At 41.6% G+C, this 22,632-nt stretch overlaps 1 protein-coding gene across 1 annotated transcript in view; it reads right to left on the bottom strand.

The window, feature by feature from the left end:
* GUCY2C (guanylate cyclase 2C) overlaps positions 1–22,632 on the bottom strand; it is a 93,784-nt gene that overhangs the window by 5,778 nt on the left and 65,374 nt on the right. The window contains exons 18-25 of the mRNA XM_047785758.1: positions 22,221–22,307; positions 19,798–19,930; positions 16,968–17,105; positions 16,099–16,187; positions 13,529–13,620; positions 10,232–10,390; positions 4,612–4,804; positions 4,007–4,181 (exon numbers count right to left, since the gene is read on the bottom strand). Of these exons, the coding sequence (XP_047641714.1) occupies positions 4,007–4,181; positions 4,612–4,804; positions 10,232–10,390; positions 13,529–13,620; positions 16,099–16,187; positions 16,968–17,105; positions 19,798–19,930; positions 22,221–22,307 (1,066 nt within the window). The remainder of the gene's footprint in view (positions 1–4,006; positions 4,182–4,611; positions 4,805–10,231; positions 10,391–13,528; positions 13,621–16,098; positions 16,188–16,967; positions 17,106–19,797; positions 19,931–22,220; positions 22,308–22,632) is intronic.

Here is a 22,632-nt window from a genome sequence, read left to right as displayed (position 1 = left end):
TCACACCAGTCAGAATGGCCATCATTAATAAGTCTACAAATAACAAATGTTGGAGAGGGTGTGGAGAAAAAGGAACCCTCCTACACTGTCAGTGAGAATGTAAGTTGGTACAACCACTATGGAAAACAGTATGGAGGTTCCTTAGAAAACTGAAAATAGAATTACCATATGACCCAGCAATTCCACTCCTGTGCATACAGGAGTTGAATTAGACAAAACTAATTCAAAAAGATACATGCACCTCTGTGTTCATAGCAGCACTATTTACAATAGCCAAGACATGGAGACAACCTAAATGTCCATTGATAGATGAAAGGATTAAGAAGATGTGGTACATATATACGGTGGCATACTACTCAGCCATTAAAGAGAATAAAATAGTGACATTCACAGCAACATGGATACAACTAGAGATTCTCATACTAAGTCAGAAAGGGAAAGACAAATACCACATGATATCACTTATATGTGTAAACTAAATATAGCACAAAGTGGAGTTTCCGTCATGGCGCAGTGGTTAACAAATCCGACTAGGAACCATGAGGTTGCGGGTTCGATCCCTGCCCTTGCTCAGTGGGTTAAGGATCCGGCGTTGCCGTGAGCTGTGGTGTAGGTTGCAGACGTGGCTCGGATCCTGTGTTGCTGTGGCTCTGGCGTAGGCTGGCGGCCACAGCTCCGATTAGACCCCTAGCCTGGGAACCTCCATATGCCGTGGGAGCAGCCCAAGAAATAGCAAAAAGACCAAAAAAATAAAAAAATTAAAAAATAAATAAATAAATAAATATAGCACAAAGTGAACCTATCTACAGAACAGAAACAGACTCATGGATGTAGAGAACAGATTTGTGATTGCCAAGCGGGAGGGGAGAGGGAGTGGGATGGACTTGGAGTCTAGGGTTAGTAGATGCAAATTATTACATTTATAATGGATAAGCAGTGAGGTCCTGCTGTATGCCACAGAGAACTATATCCAATCTCCTGGGATAGACCATGATGGAAAATAATATAAGAAAGGGAATAAGATATATATAAATATATACAAATACATATATATATATAAATATATACAAATATTTATATATACATATACACACATATAAAAAACTGAGTCACTCTGCTATGCAGCAGAAATTGGCACAACATTGTAAATACACTACACTTTAATAAAAAATTAAAAAATACATTCACTGGGGGAAGCGCCATACCATTATCCAAATTATGCTTTCAGAAAATATTTTGCTCTAGCCCAGTAAGAACATTTGCACGAAAACAGGAAGGCACCAGAGATCCAGCCCATAAAGGTGGAAAGTCCTCCTTTATGTTTTAAACAGAGGCTTTCAGGAGGGATGAAGGCTTGCCCACTGCTTGCTTGCTGGGCCAGCCACACAGCCCAGAACTCTGAACTCCTAGAAGGCACAGTACACTCGAAGGCTCAGTGGCCCAGGGTTGTTTTATATCATCTTTATCTAAGTCAGAGTAGCATTTTTGGAATTGGTGGCCTGATGATAGAAGACCCAAAAGATGAGGACCTGGCATCACCTTCCCTGAGCATTTCATGCACCATGTGAAGGCAGCAGGAGGGGGAAAACTGTGGCACAAGGACATTCTAAAAAGAAGAAGAAAAGCCAAGGCAAGGAGATATACGATGGTACATTCAATAGGAAGGAAGGGTTGTTCAATCAAGTATTTGTGTGGACCCACTGAATGCAAGGAGTTAAAATGTCAGAAGTTAAAGATTAACTCAGAAACTGCCAAACTGGGTTTTGGATAGAGATAGATAACTATCGATTTTCTGGTTGGCTTATGAGTTTTGATCTATATGAGTTTCTTTATAAAGTTGTCCTACAACTACTCTGTTTTTATGAACACTGAACAAAATTGAACATAAATAAACATTGAGTTTATTGTTTATGAACATTGAAAAAATGTTAAAATGCTGAGTGAAAAATCCTTCCTTGTTAGGTTCAATGCAAAAATACAAAACAAATGACAAACAAACAAAAAAAAACAGTAGCAGCAGCAGCTACTTGGTTAAAAGATCTCTGAGCTTCTTGGAATCTAAAGTATGACACAATAGAAGACTCACCGGCATAGAGGATAGACTTGTGGTTGCCAAGGTGGGGGAGGGGTGGATTGTGAATTTGGGACTAGCAAATACTATTATATATATGTATAACTGAATCATTTTGCTGTATACCGGAAACTAACACAACATTATAAATCAACTATACTTTGATAAAATCAATTTAAAGAAGAAAAGATCCCTGAGCTTTCCAACCACACTACATCGCAAGGCTGTGCCTCGACTTGTCACTTCAAAACTGGAGGGATAAAGCTGAGAAGGGCCTGGAAGGTGGAAAATCTCTGCAGATACCTTGTCTTGTTTTCAGCTGTCAATATATACCTGCAACCTTTTAATTTTTTAGGGCTAAACCCCTCCAGGCATGTGTATCTACTATCTGCTCTTTCCAGCCCAATGTGGCAGCACATAGGTCCTGGCAGTCACTCAGGCATTGAGTAGGTTATGGAGGGAAAGAGGGGGGACCAGGACCTTTCTTCCTGCTTGGTTCTGTCAGTCCTGATGCTGTCCCTTCCTCCAGGCCTGACAATTTGTGAACGGGTCAGAGAGATGCCCAAGAAGTTCCCTTATGTGTATATGGAAACACCTATGACACATGGTTGTGACTTGACAGGGGAAGGCCACAGCGATGTTCCTGGTTGTCAGAGATGTGGCAGCAGTTTTTAATTTCTATTCATTGTCACTTTGAAACTCTCACTGATTCATTACTCAATCAATAGATATTTGCTTCCTGGCTCTGCACTAGGCACTGTGGATACAGGATGACTTTTGCAAATGCAGTTGTCAGGTCCTTGCCACAAAGCCTGGGTGACCTCTCAGATTTTCTCTACCTCTGTCTTTTGTGAAGCTTGTAGGGGCAGAAAAAGGGACAATGACAAGAAATTAGGGAGACGTGATCTACTTTAACACAAGCAAAGACTGTCTAACAATTACAACTCTTCAATCATGGAATGAGTTGACTTTGGAAATAGTGAGTTTTCAGGGAGTCCTGGGATTATTCTAAAAGTGGCTCTAATATTACTTATCTTAGAAACTAGAGATAATTTGTGCCCTGAAAAGGATTAATCTAGATGACTTCTGAGTTCCTACCCCACCAACTATATTTTTCTATAGTATTTGTAACGCAATACAAATCTTTTCAAGTTGGGTAACTTCCATGTCTTTGAAGTGATCCATGTATTTTCTGTATCCCTGAGGGGTTTGGGGTAGGGGTGGGGATAGAAATGACTGGTTTTTTGTTTGTTTGTTTTTGTTTTTTGCTTTTTAGGGCCACACCCTCAGCATATGGAAGTTCCTAGGCTAGGGAAAAGGAGCTACAGCTGCTGGCCTACACCACAGCCACAGCAACTTTGGATCTGAGCCCTGTCTTTGACGTACAACACAGCTCACAGTAACACCAGATCCCTAACCCACTGGGTAAGGACAGGGATTGACTCGCATCCTCATGGATACTAGTCAGATTTGTTACCCCTGTGCCACAATGGGAACTCCAGAATTGCCTTTTTATTATAGGAATCTGACCAGATATCCCCCCCCATAGATAATCTAATCTATTTAAGATACTGTAATATTTTAGTGGGAAAAAAATGTACAGAAGTTGGGGGAGGGGAAGAGGGCGGGAATGGGGAAGAGATAAATGACATAGTAAATAGGGTGACTTAAATAGAAAGTCTGGAGCTTGTTATTTTAGTTTGTGGTTGGTGTCTATGATTCCCTGAGTGCTCTCATAGCTCTTGTTTCCTAGAACTCTCCAGAGACTAATTATAGATGTAATTATGTCAGGATGTGTAACAGGATCTTGTATCTGGCAGACAGGGTCCAAGAGTAAACCTATGAAAACTGATCACATCCGAAGATCCTTTGGCCTTTCTGATCTATTTGAGGTTCACGTAGTTCCTGTTTGCTACCACGCTCAACCTGCCATACCTGAGTGAATTCCAATGCGGATCCATATTGGGAGGCCGGGAAGATGCTCCAGCTCGAAGGTCCCCATGAAGCTGAGGATATCCAAGGCCATCTTGGCAATGTCTATTGCATGCCGGTTGCCGTTTCTCTTAGGCAAGCCACTGGCCACCATGTAGGCATCGCCAATGGTCTCCACCTGTGGAAGTAATTTGCTGATCAGTGAAGCTGCCCCTTCTCATGGCCCAAGAAATTAAACAGAAGCAGTTAATTGCATATCATATATGAACAATTTTGAGAACTTGGTATGAGCAGAGCCCTGGGACTAAGCTCTTTTTCTGGATCTAGTTCAAGCCCAGTTCTCTGCTAATTTCTTCGGGGTTTTTATAGCCTTGATTGATAAAATAACTATAAAGGAGAATGTACATCAGTTACATGCAAATACCATGTTATTTTATACAAGGGAATTGAGCATCTGGGGATTCGGGGATTTATGGATGTCCTGAAACCAATCCTAGGGCAAAGGGCACGGGGGTATCTAAGGAAGACTGTAAAAACAGAAACAACCAATTCCCACTCTGCTGACTTGGGGCCAAACCATCATCTTGCCTGTTGGGTAAAGTGGTTACCTTGTACACGTCATGGTGGTCGAGAATGTGGTCAAAACTCTTATAGATGTCGTTGAGCATGTCCACCACTTCCATGGGGGTGCTGTACTTGCAGATGGTAGTGAATCCTACAATGTCACTGAAGTAGATTGTAACTTCCTCATACAGTTCAGGCTCCACGATGCCTTTCTCCTTCAGAGACTTGACCACCAGCCTAGGTAAGGAACAAGAAAACAAAGCCTTCAGCTTCAGCACACTTTTTCTTCCCCTGTGTAAATCTTTGTGACAGTAGTAATTGTCCACCAGGAATTCTAGAATTAGGGATTCCCAGTGAATTATATGGCTAGGAAGCAAAGATAGTTTGCATACACCATATATATGAACATATTACACACACACATAATACATGTATTTATTTGATATCAGATGAATAGGAGATTCAGTATTAATTTAATACTTGCTTATAACCCAATATACACACACACATAACTTGAATATCTGCAAAACCCTAATACTTGCTCACTCTTCACCTCTCTACTGATAATCAGCTTCTTCTAGATAGAGCTTTCTATCCAGAGCTGAGAAGGAAAGTGTGCCATTGATGGAAGAACTTGACTCACCAGAGCTAGCAGATCCAACTTCCTCAGCAGTAAATAGTTTTACTTCCCTGGCATATTTAACATGGCTTTGTTTAATATCCCTCTGAAGGAATTATACATTTAAAAATGAATTTTGATATGTTCCAAACCAGAATGCATTTGAAATATTTTGGACCTGAACTGGGTTCTTTAAAAAGGAAGGCCAGAGTATCCTGGTGGTCTAGTGGTTAAGGACTCAGCACTGTCACTGCTGTGGCTCAGGTTACTGTTGTGGCACAGGTTCCTGTTGTGGCACAGGTTCGATCCCTGGCTGGGGAACCTTTGGGGGTGTGGCCAAAAAAAAAAAAAAAAGAAGCAATGTCAATAACCTTGTAAACAAGTTAAAATTCTGCTAGAAGTCAAATAGAAGCAACTTAGAATATCTTTATTGAACGGATATAAAGAGCAACATATCAGACTCAGAATTAAGAATGGAAACCTACAAGAAGGGACTCTGCACTTCCTTTAGGTGTCAAGCTGCCTTTTCATTGGGTGAATGGGGTCGGGGGGAGACATGAGGCTGCATGTTCCCAATCTTCCCTTGAGATCACTTTGTAAAGGACGAGCCTACAGACTCCTGTAAGCTGGGAGGTACGATAAAGGCCACCGAGAATAAACTGATTATTTTTACAGATGAGAAAGTTGAGGCTCAAAAAGAAAGCATGAGGTTCACGAGGTCCCAGAGCCAATGAGGGCAGAGGCAGTCCTTGGCCACAGTAACTCCCACCCTTCAGCCTTTTTACTGAATCACATTTCCTCAACCACCCAGGCCTGGGGAAGAGTTGGAGGTGTGCTGCCTCGAATGAAGGAGGAATGTCTGGCACTTTCCTGGAAAACAGGAAGCCAATCAAAGTACAAGGATTACCAGTATTCATTGAGAGAAACTCCAGAGCATGACCACTGGTGCAGTGATGAAACCTGGGATCTTTGAAAAATAGCCCTTCAGTGCTACCAGTTAGATCTGCAGGGGCACTTCTGGGGTGGTAGCTCTTTTGTGTGTGTGTGTGTGTCTTAAAACAAATATTTCATTATTTGCAATTCTGTGGGTTAGGAGTTCAGGGAGGACTCAGCCAGGTGGCTTGTTGCTATATTGCTATTCCACATGGTATTGGCTGGTACACCTGGACTGGGTTAGTAAGATCTGAGATGGCCTCGTGTCTAGCACCTCATGGGGTGGTTTGACTACCGTGGGATCTGTTCAGATGGCTGAGCCATGTTTTTCTCAGAGGCACTTCTGGGGTGGTGGTTCTTGACATGCCCAGTATAAGGGTGCATATTATTTTGGAGGCTATGTAGATGTAATAATAAGATTGGATATTTGGCCATCTTTTGCCCATCATTTAACTGCTTATGGCTGCAAAGTCATATAAGCATGGAAAATAGTGTGTTACCTGAGAGAGAAACTAATGGGGGTGACAAATGAAGAGCTATGGCTTCACCTGGTGGGCGCTGATAAGAGGTTGGTGCTGACACAGAATCGGTGTAGAATTAGAAGTGCTTCCCATAAGTAGAGAAAACTTCTAATTTAATCTGTTTCAAAACCCCAAGGAGTACTGGGAAGTAAGTGCCTAAGTAGTATGTGGAGGACTCCTACATGCAATCTGTTTATTTACCATTTTGCTGTAAATATTTCTTTTTGATTCTTCTAATGTGCATCCATGTATATTTTAGTTTTCCTTTGCGAATATAAAGAACTTGCACATAAATGATCAAAATGAGTTGCCCTGCAGTCATTGTGTATTGCAGCCCTTGCTATATCATCTTTGGCAATCCAATAAAAACACCTATCTTCTAATGCATATCCACGTATATCTTAGTTTTCTTTTGCAAATATAAAGAACTTGTACATAAATGATCAAAGCGAGTTGCTCTGTAGTCATTTTTCATTTTGTGTTGCAGCCCTTGCTATATCACCTTTGGCCATGCCATAAAAACACCTACCATCTAGTGGTCAAAGTGGTGCATTGAACCAAAGGGAGGAAAACATCTGAGGTGCTGAGCCAGTGGTTTCAAAAATCGTGTGTGTCACTATTGGCTAAAATCATCAACGATAAAACCCTGGGGATGCAGCTAAATAATCAGGATGTTGTTCTTGTCACAACTCAGCATTAAGGGCCAGGCAAGGAATTTTGCATCATACAACGGCCACTCGTGGCGCTCTAACAGAAGTTGCCATCTCTAAAGTGAACATCAAGAGTCCCAAGGTCCCTAAGCCAGGCTGTTCCTGGGCACTCTGAGAGCACATGGGTCCTGCATTAGGCTTCCTGCAGGACCGGATGACTGAACGGAGCATGTGTGTAACTGCTACCTCTTCACCCAGGCTTGTAAAAGAGAAAGTGTTTCTTTATATAGAAAACAGCTCATGCGAGCACAAAACCATTCCTTTATTAAGGTAGAGCTGATATGGTAAATGAATGGATTCAAAGTAAAATAATTAATCCATGTAATTTATAAAAGTGATGACTACTATGTATAATATTACAACCATGAAGGTTCCAGACACTGTGCTAAGTACCTTGCATCATGCACATTATTTCCGCGGATTTTTTGAGCCAGCCTATAGGTAGATGGGAAACTGAGGCTTGCAGCATTTAGATAACTTTTCCAAGGTTGAAGACCACTGGTAGCTGGTGGAACTATAAGCTGAGATCAGCTCTAGCTGACCTCAGTTTCCATGATTTCTTGATTCAGTTATACACATACACACATCCATTCTTTTTCAGATTCTTTTCCCATATAGGTTATCACAGAACATTGGGTAAAGTTCCCTGTGCTATATAGCAGGTCCCCATTGGCCAGTCATTCCATGTACCACAGTGTGAATACTGAATAACTTTGTTATACAGCAGAAATGATTGCAACATTACAAATCAATTATACTTTAATAAAACTTTAAAAATATTTTTTTCTTCTTCAAAAAAAATTTCCACAATTTTGCCCAATGCTAGGCTGCCTCACTTATTCTTTTTTTTTTTTTTTTGGTCTTTTTGCTATTTCTTGGGCCGCTCCCACGGCATATGGAGGTTCCCGGGCTAGGGGTCGAATCGGAGCTGTAGCCACCAGCCTACGCCAGAGCCACAGCAACGCGGGATCCGAGCCGCGTTTGCAACCTACACCACAGCTCACGGCAACGCCGGATCGTTAACCCACTGAGCAAGGGCAGGGATCGAACCCGCAACCTCATGGTTCCTAGTCGGATTCGTTAACCACTGCGCCACGACGGGAACTCCACTTATTCTTAATCTAATAGAACACTTCATTATACATTAATGTCCTTAATCTAATAGGATAGTTTATTATATATTAATAGGAAGAGAACATTACTTCTCACTTGTGGCTGTTGTGGGTCCCTTGGTTCGACCTATTTCTCAGCTCTCCATATTTTATTTTATTTTTATTTTCTTTAGTTAGAGTATAGTTGATTTACAGTGTTGTGTCAATTTCTGCTGCACAGCATAGTGACCCAGTCATACATATATACATATATTCTTTTTCTCATATTATCTTCCATCATATTCTGTCCCAAGAGATTGGATATAGTTCCCTGTGCTACACAGTAGGTCCTCATTGCTTACTCATTTTAGATGTAATAGTTTGCATCTACCAAATGCAAACTCTCTGTCCATATTTTAATTCCTTGCATATTTTAACATTGTAAAATTATTTATTTATTTATTCTTTTATTGCTTTTTAGGGCTGCATGTGCTGCATATGGAAGTTCCCAGGCTAGGGGTCCAATTGGAGCTGTAGCTGCCAGCCTACGCAACAGTCACAGCAACTCAGGATCTCAGCCGCATCTGCAACCTATACCACAGCTCATGGCAATGCAGATCCTTAACCCACCGAGTGAGGCCAAGGATTGAACCCATATCCTCATGGATGCTAGTTGGGTTTATTTTCACTGCACCACTATTTAACATTTTAAATTATTACCTGAGTACCAACACTTATAAAACATTAAACTATTTGAGATTTTAACCTTACTTCCTTTCTCTTCTGTCACGACTATAATATTGTTTCACAGAATAGGGGTTGGCACATATGCCTCCTCGATGAGACGTCTTGGGGGAGGACCTCACCTCCTCCACTAAAGACGGCTCCCACTTCTTGTAATTTGGCCTCCTCTACTTTGAGCTGGACAGAAGAAAGCAAAGAAACTAACATTTAGTACCTGAAAGTGCCTTACAGCTCATAGATTATGTAGGAAAACTTTAACTTCCTTTTTTTTTTTTTTGACTGTGTTGTGGCATGCAGAAGTTCCCAGGCCAGGGATTTAACCCAAGCCATAGCAGTAACTAGAGTCACAGCAGTGACAACACGGGACCCTTAACTCACTGTACCACCAGGGAACTCCCTTTAACTTCTGTTTTTGGACTGAGGAAAGACAGTGACTTGCCTAAAGTCCCAGACTTAGTAATAAGTGGCCAAGAGGTGTTGGAATCCAGATAGATCTTACTCGCCCATCTATACTTTTTTCGTGGCGCCATATGGCTGCTAGAAAACAACCTCTGTCTTGCAGCTATTTAGAAAGTGCAAACCAGGACAGGGCTTAGCAAGGTACATGCATTTTTATTTTTTATTTATTTTTTGTCTTTTTGCCATTTCTTGGGCCGCTCCTGCAGCATATGGAGGTTCCCAGGCTAGGGGTCTAGTCGGAGCTGTAGCCACCAGCCTACGCCAGAGCCACAGCAACGTGGGATCCGAGCCGTGTCTGCAACCTACACCACAGCTCACGGCAACGCCAGATCCTTTAACCCACTGAGCAAGGGCAGGGACCGAACCCGCAACCTCATGGTTCCTAGTCGGATTCGTTAACCACTGCGCCACGACGGGAACTCCAGTTTTTAAACACAACAATCTGTTGAAGAATATGCAAAAGAGAACAATCCTATATAAATCCAGAGAAAACCAATGAGAGACAAATATGCTTTGGCCTTCAGCCTTGAGGGCTGAGGTATGGCTGTGGAGTCTGGGAAATCTCATCCACAGGAGTACTTCCTTACCTTGGGAGCAACATGAAGTTAAGTCTGTCAGCCCTGTCCCTCTCTGCCTTGTACAGCTGTGTCCTTTCCTCCACCAGATGTTCCAGGTTTCGGGAATACAGTTGTAGACGTCGGATCAAGGTATCCATATAACTTTCATTTTTTTGGTCATGGAAGAGGCTGTGGGTAGTAACAGATAAAGAGCTCTCCATATTATTAAGAAAACAAGAACATCCATTAAAACACTGGACAAATGTCATGAACAGGTAATTCAACAAAGAGAGAATAAAAATGGCTAACAAATGTAACAAAAAGTTTTAACTTTAGGAAGGATCAAAGAAACAGATACAACACTAAAAAAAGAAAAACAAATGTTAGAACAATGGTCATCAATGTAGGTAAGATGGAAGAAAAATACACAATACCACCTTCCTGGAGAGAAATAAGCTTTAAGAATAAGCTTTAAGAATGCTTATGCCTGAGTTCCCTTGTGGTTAAGGATCTGGCATTGTCACTGCATCAGCTCAGGTTGCTGCTGTGGTGAGGATTGGATCCCTGACCTGGGAACTTCTACATGCTGAAGATGCAAGCAAAAAGAATTTTATGTTGATCAGTCCATCAACTCAACTTCTAAGAATTATCCAAAGGAAACAGTCATGAGTATACTGAAAGTAAACTGCAAAGAAAGCAATGTTTGCAATAGCAAACATTAAAAAATAACCTAAATGTGTAACAGAAAGTAGTTAAGTATTATGATACAATGGAATATGAATGTATCATTAAATACACAAATTAGAATGAAATACAGGAAAGATGCTACCTCTATGTTAAGTGGAAAAAGTTGGTTTATAAAACAGCAAAAATTATCATCTCATTTTTAATTTTTGAAAACTCGTGGTCATCTGTCTAAAAATAGGTGGTGTTTTTACCTTTTTGCTTGCTCATTCATTTCTTCTAAAATTTTAATAATGAACATTTTCCAATTAAAAAAAATATAAGAAAAGGACCAAGAAAAGTAAAGCTGAGCCTTTTCTTATTTCCTCCGAACAAAGTCAGGGTCCTAAAGCAGATGCCCTAACTCTGGATTATTTTGTTAGACCAAGATGACTTAAATGAGATGCCTTCTTTTTGTGATCCTGTGACATGCCTGGTGCAGAGCCCAGGCGGGAGGCACACGGAATTCTCGTACAACTGTTGTGAGGTTTGGAAACAACAGAGCTGAAGGGGATGAATAAACCACACCATATCATATCATCATCACAGCAATTAAAAGTGACCACTTTTGTATTCGAAAAAACAGACTACATCGTCATCTCCTTTGGTGTGGGTGGGATGTTTGTTAAAAATCCAACACATCTCTGGAGTTCCAACTGTGGCACAATGGGTTAAGAATCCGATGGCAGTGGCTTGGGTCGCTGTGGAGGCGCTGTTCAACCCCCGCCAGGCACTGTGGTGTAGGTCACAGCTGAGGAAGGGGTTCAATCCCTGGCCCAGGAACTTCCACATGCCACTGGTGCAGCCATTAAAAAAAAAAAAAATCAAAGCATTTCTGAGTCCTATCACACATCTCTATGATTAGAAACTGCTAGGCTTGGGATTAAGAGAATTTTTTAACAAGTTCCCTAGGAGATTCTTACCAGACACCATTATGGAGTCTCACTGGGTAGAAAGAGAGAGGGAGCAGGTGTCAGGGCTGAAGATGAATTATTTTACTTCATGATGAATTGATTCAATTAAAACAGTTTCCTCAACCTTGGCTGTGTATTTTAATCACTTGAGTTGCTTACTTAAACTCCTGATGCCAGCCTGTACCCAGATCAATTACAACAGACTCTCTAGGGTATGATTCTGGCAACAGTATTTTAAAAATCTCCCCAGGTATCACAATGTACAGCCAAGTTGAAAGTCACCCTATTAAAGGCTAAATACCAGGAGCCCAGTTTTGTCTTCATGAGCTTACATTTCATCTGTCACACATACAATCTTTTTTTTTTTTTTTTTTCTTTTTTGGCTGACCCTCGGCATATGGAGCTCCCCGGCCAGGGATCAGATCCGAGCCACAGTTTTGACCTTAGCGACAGCTGTGGCAATGCCAGACTGGGGATCAACCTGTGTCCCAGTCTGTCACATATACAATCTTATCTTCGAAGAAATGAAAAGGGATAAGAATGGAATCATTTATAATTCCATTTATTATTTCTCGCTCCTTTTCTTACAAATGATGGTTTAGATTTATCACTCAACAGCCACATTTTCATTGCCTTCACTCCCCCTCATCTCAGCCCTGGACTTTTTTTAGCCTCATTAAATATCTGTGTCTTTGACTTAATGAGAACCTCCAGAAGTTAGAGCTGGAAGAAACTGCAGAAATCATCTTGTTCATTCCAATTTTACTGGCAACAAAACTGACACCCAGTTAGGGTAAGTGGCTTGTCCAAAGTCCAACAAGCTATTATTAGACCCTAGTCTAGAAACTGGATCACCTAACTCTTAACCTCAGAGCTGTTTTTCTCACCCTGCATTGTATCTAACTGAAAACATGAGAAATCTAAAACTTAATCTTATTGGATAATTGTGTGCTACTTTTTTTGATCCCAAATTATAATCTGATTCATGGCTCCAGTCTTAAGTGCTTAAGGTCAAAGTTTCGGATTTTAGGATTTTAAAATTTTTAGGGAGTTCCCCTTGTGGCTCAGCAGTAATGAACCCAACTAGGATCCATGAGGACTTGGGTTTAATTCCTGGCCCTCACTCAGTGGATTGGGGATCTGGCATTGCCCTGAGCTGTCATGTAGGTCACAGATGAAACTAGGATTCCATGTTGTTGTGGCTGTGGTGTAGGCTTGCAACTGCAGCTCCAATTTGATCCCTAGCCTGGGACTCTCCATATGCCATGGGTGTGGCCACAAAAAACAACAACAACAACCCAAAAAAAAAGATTTTAAAAATTTAAGAAACTTGGGGATCTTAAGAATTATCCAGTGGCTCTGCAGATTTCCATGATTCATACTAGACTTCTAAATCCTAATCACCAGCAGAAGTGTCAGGGAACTCTATTTTTAACAGATATATTTGTGATCAGTCGGAATTTAGTTTCTAATCAGGCAAGTTTTGCCCTCGAATGCTTAACTTTTCAAGTGATTATTTCCCTGAGAAAAATCGTCTGTTAGTCTCTGGATCACTTTAATTCTTTTGAGGGGAATTGCAGTCTGAGATTTTTCATTAGAAAAGACATTCTCACACTTAGCTGCCACTGAGTATCAACTATTATTAGAAAAGTCTGAAATTAGTGAGGAAAAGTAAAAATTTCAGCAATACCCAAATATCTTGGCCAACGTATTCTCAATTTTCTTGAAGTCTGGTCTCTTTTCTGGATCTTCCTCCCAGCAGTTTTTGACAAGCAGATAGACCTAGAAAGGCAGACAAGGCAGATTAACTCAGGGGGCTGTATCCTATCCTATTCTGTTCTGGGATGGGAGTAATCAAGGCATAGAATAGTTTTAAAACATCTCAAAAAACAAACAAAAAAACACAAAGGAGTTCCAAAAGCACAGCGGAAACAATCTGACTAGGAACCACCGCGAGGTTTCAGGTTTGATCCCTGGCCTCTCCCAATGGGTTAAGGCATAGGCCAGCGGCTACAGCTTCGAAGGGACCCCTAGCCTGGGAACATCCGTATGCCATGGGCATGGCCCTAAAAAGCAAAAAAGAAAAAAAAAATCTCAACTCTGACAAAGAGGATGGGATGGCTCAGTTCTCTGCAGCCTCTCTCAGTCATAGCCACCTGCACTTCCTTGCCTCACCCTTCCCTTCAGCCCTAAACTAATAAAAATGGTGGTACTGGTTTTGATGAGGCCAGGTTGATGGGAGAGACAAAATGCTTTACAGACGTTTGCAGGGTTTATTTTGGGAAGGGCAATAAATATCGGAGCTCAGTGAGTAAGAGGCCAGTAACTCTAAACGAGAGCGAGGCTCTATGAAATTAGTTTTCAGCCATGCCTGATGGTGCAATTGTCGGAGCAGTGTTCACAAAAGTTATGATTTCAGGAGATTCTGAATTAATTGATTTGTGAAGGGGCCTTATTAGGGTCCTCAGATTTAGCTAATACAAATCCAGGACACTCAGGTAAACTTGAATTTCAGATAATGCATGATTCGTTTAGCATAAGTATGTTCCAGCTGTTCCAAGGGCAAAGGCCAATAACCTATACATTTTTAAGTTCCCCAGGTGATGCAATGCCCACTGCAGTGGAGAAGAGAAGCAAGGAAGGGGAGGTACCAGGAAGCCCTTGGAATCATCATCTCCTTTGGTGCCGCCTGTTTGAGGCTTTTGTGGGATCAAAAAGCATAATAAAAACCATGTTTTAAATAAAGATCATTCTTCACTATGACCCAAAACAGGACCACAAATGGTTCGAGGAGCAGTTCCTGTCCGTGCTCTTTGCCTTAATCAAGTCCCCTGGGAGGGACAGGACTAGTCTAGAACTGTGGTTGCCTAGATTCACCACTAGGTGATGCTCTTGCCTGGGAAAACGATCTGCAGGCTACCTGCCTTGGAAAGGAGGGGACAGAAGCTGCAACAGATGGAACAGCAGATGCTCGTCAGGCACTGCCAAGTCATCCAGCTTCAGGCCTGTATGCTTCAGGAACCACCTACCAGATATGGAATCTAATTCCTCACTGCTAATTCCAGAACCAAATCCAGCTACATGTGTGAATTGAGGAGAAGATGCTTTGGTGAAAGAGGTCTTGAGCAACATGTGGATATAAAGACTAGAAAGGAGGGTTTTAGAAGAGAAATGCTGATGTGTAGGGAGGAATCCCAGCATTCAGAAAAGCAAGAGGAAAGGAAGGGAGGAGGTGGTGGCAAGGATAGGGGCAGATGGATCTCAGAACCTTGGGGCCACAGCCTGCCTTTAATGTTGACAAAGAGAGAGAAGTAAAAATGGCCCATTCCTGCCCAGCAGAGTCTGGCTTTAAACCTCATCTGGCAGGTCTCTTGTAAACTGAAGCAAAATATTTTTATCTTTACCTTTCAAAGAGCAAAAGTGTTAAAAACATGGGTTTTTTTTAAAGACCATAAATATTTTGTGAGCATTTACTTATCATCTCCTGAATTATAAAAGCTCAGAAAAAATTCCCTCCCAAAATTAGATTTTTTTCCCCATAGGTCTTAAAGGCCTTTGTGAGAGATTGTTTAAAAAAAATTAAGCAAACACAGAGAGAAAAATCTCCATTTTCTTCAGAGGAAGGATAGAAAGAGTGAAAGTACATTTCTTTATTGTTTCTAGATGTTGCCATATTTGCTATTTAATCAGCAGGTAATATTTATAAGCTTAGTAAGTGTATCACATGGACATTTTACACTTTTAGCTCCTAAACCTTGAGAATGTGACGTGTGCTTAAGGAACTCTTTCCTGATTTGGGAGTATGGGAGGCTGACAGTGGCTCCCAAGGATGTGTCCCCACCCCTAGAGCCATTGAAGCTGACCTTATTTAGAAAAAGGGTCTTTGCAGATATGATTAAGGATCTTGTGATGGGGAGGTAATGCTGGATTATCTTGGTGGGCCTGAACGTAGTTGCAAGCACTCTTACAGAGGAGAGAAGCAGAGGGAAAGTTGAAGAGGAGAAAGTGGCCTGGAGGTAGAGATTAGAGGAGGATCCGGAAGCCAAGGAACGTCTAGGCCACCGGAAGCTCCTGGAAGAAGCAGGGAATACATTCTCCCCGTGAGCCACTAGGGGGAGCATGACCTGCCAACAACTCACTGCAGACTTTCGGCCTCCAGAACTGTAAACCAGTATGTTTCTGTTTTAATTCAGTGTGTGTGTGTGTGTGGTACTTTGCTGCAGCAGCCCAAAGACACTCACGCGGGGAGATAGAACTCACTTCCAGTTCTTTTTCCTCTGCTGTTTCCAGGAATAGATCTGGGCGGAAGGGTTTCACCCCATTGGAATTCTCCACTCTGAAAATCTTCTCTGATGGGATAAGAATAATGCAAATGACAAGAAAGAAAGCAGTGTGAAGAAATTTTAGCAGCAGCTGCCAGCCTCTGAATTGGTTCACTGACCCTGGATAGGTCCCCAGTGGGGCTGTGGCAGAGCCTAGGCCAGTTCTCAACAGAGAGAAGTGAACAAATGAAGGAGTCTCCAGGTGAAGGGGTCTTGTGTCCCTTTACACCAGGAGGTCACCTTAAGTTAAGTCTACTAACCCTCTAAAACTTAACTCAGATACACCTGCCATAGGGAGGCTTTCTCTGACCAAGACGCCAGCTTGCCCCCACTATATCCCTTTACCACCTCCATCCCCCAGAGGGTTAAGAGCTGGCACATAATAAGTGCTCAGTAAATCGAGGACTGGATGAATGGAATAAAACATTTCCCCCCTGAGGGGACATGTGGCAAAACTACTGATCTGCTTTCAGTAAGAACTGAAATACCTATGTTGTCCCACTAGAGTGATCTAGTCCAGGTGTGAAACGGGCACAAAGGCTTTTACTGGAATCAAAAGGAAATCAGGAAATGGTAAGGCAAGATTCTTTCAGGCACAATAATATGACAGCAGTGGCAGCTGGCAGAGGAATACTGTCCTATGCTTTTCAGAGCCCTCTAACCTTCAGATGCGACCGATCCCTCAGCTACCCTATGGAGGGCGGGTGTGTCCTTGCTTTTGCTGGGGAGTGGACTGATAGGTGGTCACAGGAACCTCAGGGTCTAGGTCAGCCTAGCACGCTGGCTCCCCCCGAGGGTCCCACTCACCCTTCTGGTCCCGACAGCTGAGGGTGTAGAAGGTTTCTCTTCGCAGGATGATCTCCTGGGCGATGATCCCGTAGCTGTACACATCTCCTTTCTGGGAGACGCTGGCTCGGCGTAGGTGCTCCGGGGCTGTCCACAGGTCTGTACATTCAGCAGTGACACGGAGAGGGTGAGGGGTCGAGCCGCTCAGGGGTCTCCAACTTGCTTTTGCATTTAGGTCCCTCCACCGCGCTAACGCCAGTGACGGGGGCAGCACACATGCTTGCCTTCTAAGCTGACTATGTAATGCCGGGATTCGGGTGCGGGCATGCAGCAATGCCCTCCCTAAGCTGCTTGACTCAGAGCTCTGAAAACCCTCAAGGTCAACTAGACTAGCACCTGGGGACAGGAAGTGCTCAGTAAACGTCTGTGGGGTGAATGCAGTAGAATCTAAGAGGCTGAGCATTTAACAGCTTACAGAACATGTGGCATAAACAGAAAAACCTTCATAAATATTTTAAAATCATGTATTTATCTTATGCAATATAAAACACCATATATACATATATATAGTACATAATTTTTACAATATAAAATTAACTATAAATTATATATAAACTATATGGTTATATAATTATATAGATATAATTTATATAATTATATAATTTATATATAATGTGTAGTTCATGTGCATTATATATAAATATATTTATTTATATAATTATATATAAATAAAATATAAATTATATATAAATATATATAAGTATAAATATATACTATATGTAATAATATATATTATATACATATGATATATATATTTATTAAAAACAAATAAAGAGAGCACTTTTTTTGTCTTTTTAGGGCTGTACCTGCGGCACATGGAGGTTCCCAGGCTAGGGGTCCAATCAGAGCTGTAGCCGCCAGCCTACACCACCGCCACAGCCATGATGGATCTGAGCCACATCTGTGACTTACACCACAGCTCAGGGCAACACCGGATCCTTAACCTACTGAGGGAGGCCAGGAATCAAACCCGCATCCTCATGGAAGCTAGTCAGGTTCACTAACCACTAGCTACGACGGGAACTCCAAGAGAGCACATTTAAACAAAGAGACCATCACTGATATTTTCCAGGTGTGACACGCTGGCAGCCACAAAGCCAGCTATCACCTGGAGATGTGTTTTATTTACCGCAGTGTTCTTTAAACAAATTAATGCACACAATTTGCCCACGTTTTACTGTTGTGCCTGCTCTGTCCATCTAGTTCACTTCACATGAAGCACTCCTGGGTCCTATGTTTGGCTCCTCGAAACACTTGGGGTTTGGACCCCATCACAGATCTTGTTTATAATAATGGGTATACAATTAATTTTCCTCCAACATCCCTTGGAAATTTTCCGGGATCCCCTAGCTCCTGGTAGACTTTTTGAGATTTCTACCTTCAGCAGTTTCAATGAAACAAAGCTATACATGGGTGTGTTTAGGCACATGACATGCTTATAATGAAGAACATTTTCGTCATTTGGTTTTCCATCCACTGTTCACTGCCTTTTGGAATTTGTCTCATGAGTTTATATGGCTTGTTCTTGGACTTGTAGGAAAGAGAAATAAATCTACTTATGCTCAAGTTCCAAGATAGGTAAATGGATGCAATCCACCAACCCCACAGATAGGTAATTGGATGAAGTTCAGAAGGGTAGGATTTGACCCGCAGTTTGTCTGATTCTTTGTCATGGTGAGTGGTTTAATGAAGGAGATTTGCTCACTCCATGATGAACCCTGCTTGGCACACAGCAGGTCCTCAACTACCGCTTAACTGGATTGAGTCCAATGTCCTGGCATGCTTGACATGACTGAAGAAGTGGGGGCATAACGGCAACTTTTCATCTTTTAAGGGAAAACTAAAGATTGCAAAGTAGAGTTAGAGGAAGGATTTAGTTCTTGGATCTAGGCGGTATTTTGAGGCACCGATGAACGCTAGTCTTCTGAGACTATTTAACCCTGAGTTAAAGTGAAGAACACCTAAACGTTCAATGTGAAAAGCCCTTTATACTTTACACATCACTTTTCTTTGTGTCACTTTTTTTTTAATGTCCTCACCCATGGCAAATGGAAATTTCCAGGCCAGAGACTGAAACTGAGCTGCAGCTTTGACCTATACCCCAAGTGCGGCAATGCCGGATCCTTAACCCACTGCACTGGGCCAGGGATGGAACCCACAGCTCCTGCGGCGACCTGAGCCACTGCATCACACTGGGATTCTTAACCCACTGCATCACACTGGGAACTCCTGTGGTACTTTTTTGACCTTCAACATGATCCTGGAAGGGATGATAAGAATATATTGTACTGAGAAGATTTTTCCCCCATCATTATCATTTTTTTATCATTATTACAGATAAATAAATGAAGTCTTGAATTTGGAGATGGGTCTTCAGCCTTGTACTCTATATTCTTGGGCAAATCTCTTAGCCTCTCTGAGCGTCAATTCTGTCTCCTACAAAGGAAGGGGGTTAGATAAGGTAACTTCTAAGGTCTCTTTCTGCTCTAACCGTCTATATTTTTCCACACGGTTCTGCTTCCACAAGCCAATAACCTTTTCGCGGTTTCTCCCTGATATCAAGGACACATATATGAAGAAAATCCACAGGGGAGATCTGTTCAACTCAGCACGCCTGTGCTGAACCCTGAGAAGTGGGGAGGAAGCGCTGGAGAAAGAGCCAGCTGCTGCCTCTTATGGCTCCATGTGTTGCTTTTCTGATTGGTATCACCATTTTCTGAGCACCTTACATGGGCTTATGAGAAAAAAAATTTTAAATGGGAAACTAGTAAAAATTCCATTTACAACAGACCTTTTTTTGGAGCTAAAATGGAATTACAGCCAAAGTCAGTGATCTTCACCACCATCCTACTGTCCACCACGCAGTTGGTGGATTTCAGGCGACCATGGACTTCTGTCTTACTGGAGTGCAGATAGGACATTCCCTGTAGTTTTTCAGACAGAGGACAGGAAAACAGCGAGATATGACACTATTCAGCTGCTTCATTATTTTAAGGAAAGAAATGACATTTCAAAATCATTTTGGCAGGCAGATAGAAGCACACCAGCAGATTTTAAGTTTCAATCCATTACTTTTTACTGAAAAAATGCTCAACATCACTAATTATTAGAGAAATGCAAATCAAAACTACAATGAGGTACCACTTCACACCAGTCAGAATGATTATCATTAACAAGCCAACAAATAACAAATGCTGGAGGAGGTGTAGAGAAAAGGGTACCCTCCTACACTGTTGCTGGGAGTGTAAGTTGATACAACCACTATGGAAAACAGTATGGAAGTACCTTAGAAAACTAAATATAGATCTACCACATGACCCAGCAATCCCAAACCCACTCTTGGGCATACATCCAGACAAAACTTTTCTTGAAAAAGATACATTCACCCAATATGTTCATTGCAGCACTATTCACAGTAGCCATGACATGGAAACAACCTAAATGTCCATTGACAGATGAATGGATTAAGAAGATGTGGTATACATACACAATGGAATATTACTCAGCCATAAAGAACAAAATAATGCCATTTGCAGCAACATGGATGGAACTAGAGACTCTCATACTAAGTGAAGTATGTCAGAAAGAGAAAGACAAATACCTTATGATATCACTTATATCTAGAATCCAATATATAGCACAAATAAACCTTTACACAGAAAAGAAACTCATAGACTTGGAGAACAGACTTGTGGTTGCCAAGAGGGAGGGGGAGGGAATGGATGGACAGGGAATCTGGGGTTAATAGATGCAAACTATTGCATTTGGAGTGGGTAAGCAATGAGATCCTGCTATATAGCACAAGAAGCTATATCTAGTCACTTGTGATGGGACATGATGGAGGATAATGTAAGAAAAAGAATATGTATATATATGACTGGGTCACTTTGCTGTACAGTATAACTTGACAGAATACTGTAAAACCAACTATAATGGAAAAAATAAAAACCATTAAAAGTAAATAAATAAATAAAATAAAAATATTGCTAAAGCCCTAATATGTGCCTAACCATTACATCTAGTTTTGAAGTCCATTCAGATGAAACAGTAAAAGGGAACTGTCTAAAGACTTCGGTTAAATAGCTGTATATAATAGGAAGCAAAGGTTGACCTTATTTTTTTTAAAGTGTTTCTACTTAGCATTTATTCTGTCTGTGATCTTGGGTATGTCTCTCATCCCCTGCTACACCAAGTATAAAATATGGAAAATAAGGCTTCGCTTTCCTGAAGGGAGGGGTGGGCTAGATTATTTCCTAAAATCTAATGCAGTTCATTCTGTCTTGAAACAGAATGTTCCATTGTTTTGAGAGGAAGCCCTCTTGGGGAGCTTATGTGCTTCCCTCTGGTGGCCAGAAGTGGTATTGTGAAAACTGATGTTCAGCCTGGATCACAGGAGTGAAATGTGGCAAATAGGGTATTGTGTCAGTTTTTTTCCAACTGACTCTGATCAGTTCATTCTCGGAACTGATTTTTCTTTACTCTTGAATGAGACCCAAGTTACTTCCCTTTCATAGCACGTCTGGGAAATAAATGACCAAACTTATTATTGCCTCATGCAAGATGAATTCCTGTCCTTAATATTTTCTCTTATAAAGTTGAGGATTTGGTCATCTTACCTGAAACTTTATGTGTTTTTTTTTACTTCCGGCAAATCTATGAAAACGTGTGCCCCAAGCCCAGTATGGAAGGACTTTAATAATAAAAAATAATAGTCAATATATATTGAACATTTGCTTGGCAGCCCTTATACGGAGCATTAGCATTGTTTCTTAAAATCCTCACAACAACCTGTAACACAGGTACTATTTTTATGATCATCTTACAGATGAAAAAACCAATGTGATAGCTTGCTAGATCTGGTTTCCTGTATTTAACTTTTGTTTGTTTGTTTTGTTTTGAGTTTTGTTTTGTTTTTTTGTCTTTTTGCCATTTCTTGGGCCGCTCCCGCAGCATATGGAGGTTCCCAGGCTAGGGGTCGAATCGGAGCTGTAGCAACCAGCCTACGCCAGAGCCACAGCAACATGGGATCCGAGCCGCGTCTGCAACCTACACCACAGCTCACGGCAACGCCGGATCGTTAACCCACTGAGCAAGGGCAGGGATCCGAACCCGCAACCTCATGGCTCCTAGTCAGATTCATTAACCACTGCGCCACGACGGGAACGTCCTGTATTTAACTTTTGTAAATGTCTTTTGTGTTTGTAGGTCTCTTACCTTAGCAATGTCATACAAGACAGAGATCTTAAACTCCCAATCCATGAATGTACCATCAGGATAGGAAATTGTGTCATTTAAAACTTCCTGAGCAGGAGAATAAGAAAAGGAAGATGAGTTAGGCTTTTTTTTTTTTAAGGAAGGAGGGCTACTGTGGAGAGACTATTAACGGCAAACTGATCTAATCATGAGGTCTTGGGCTGGGGAACAAGTTGGAACTCCATTGTCCTAGTTTTCCTGAACATATGTTTCTTCTCTATCCCATGTGAGAAATATTAGGTGGTTCTTCTCACAAAGAGATGAGCAGGAGATACCCATAGGTCCCAAATCCCAGTTCTTCCACCAGACAGGGGTAAAGGAATGAGCAGTCACCTGCCAGGAGAGGGCGCTGGGGAGCCTAGTTCACAAGCGA

The sequence above is a fragment of the Phacochoerus africanus genome, chromosome 7 (genome assembly GCF_016906955.1).
Source record: "Phacochoerus africanus isolate WHEZ1 chromosome 7, ROS_Pafr_v1, whole genome shotgun sequence".
NCBI classification, from domain to species: Eukaryota; Metazoa; Chordata; class Mammalia; order Artiodactyla; family Suidae; genus Phacochoerus; species Phacochoerus africanus.
Note: the sequence above shows the minus strand (reverse complement) of the source record. Positions and strands in the feature narration are given on the sequence as shown.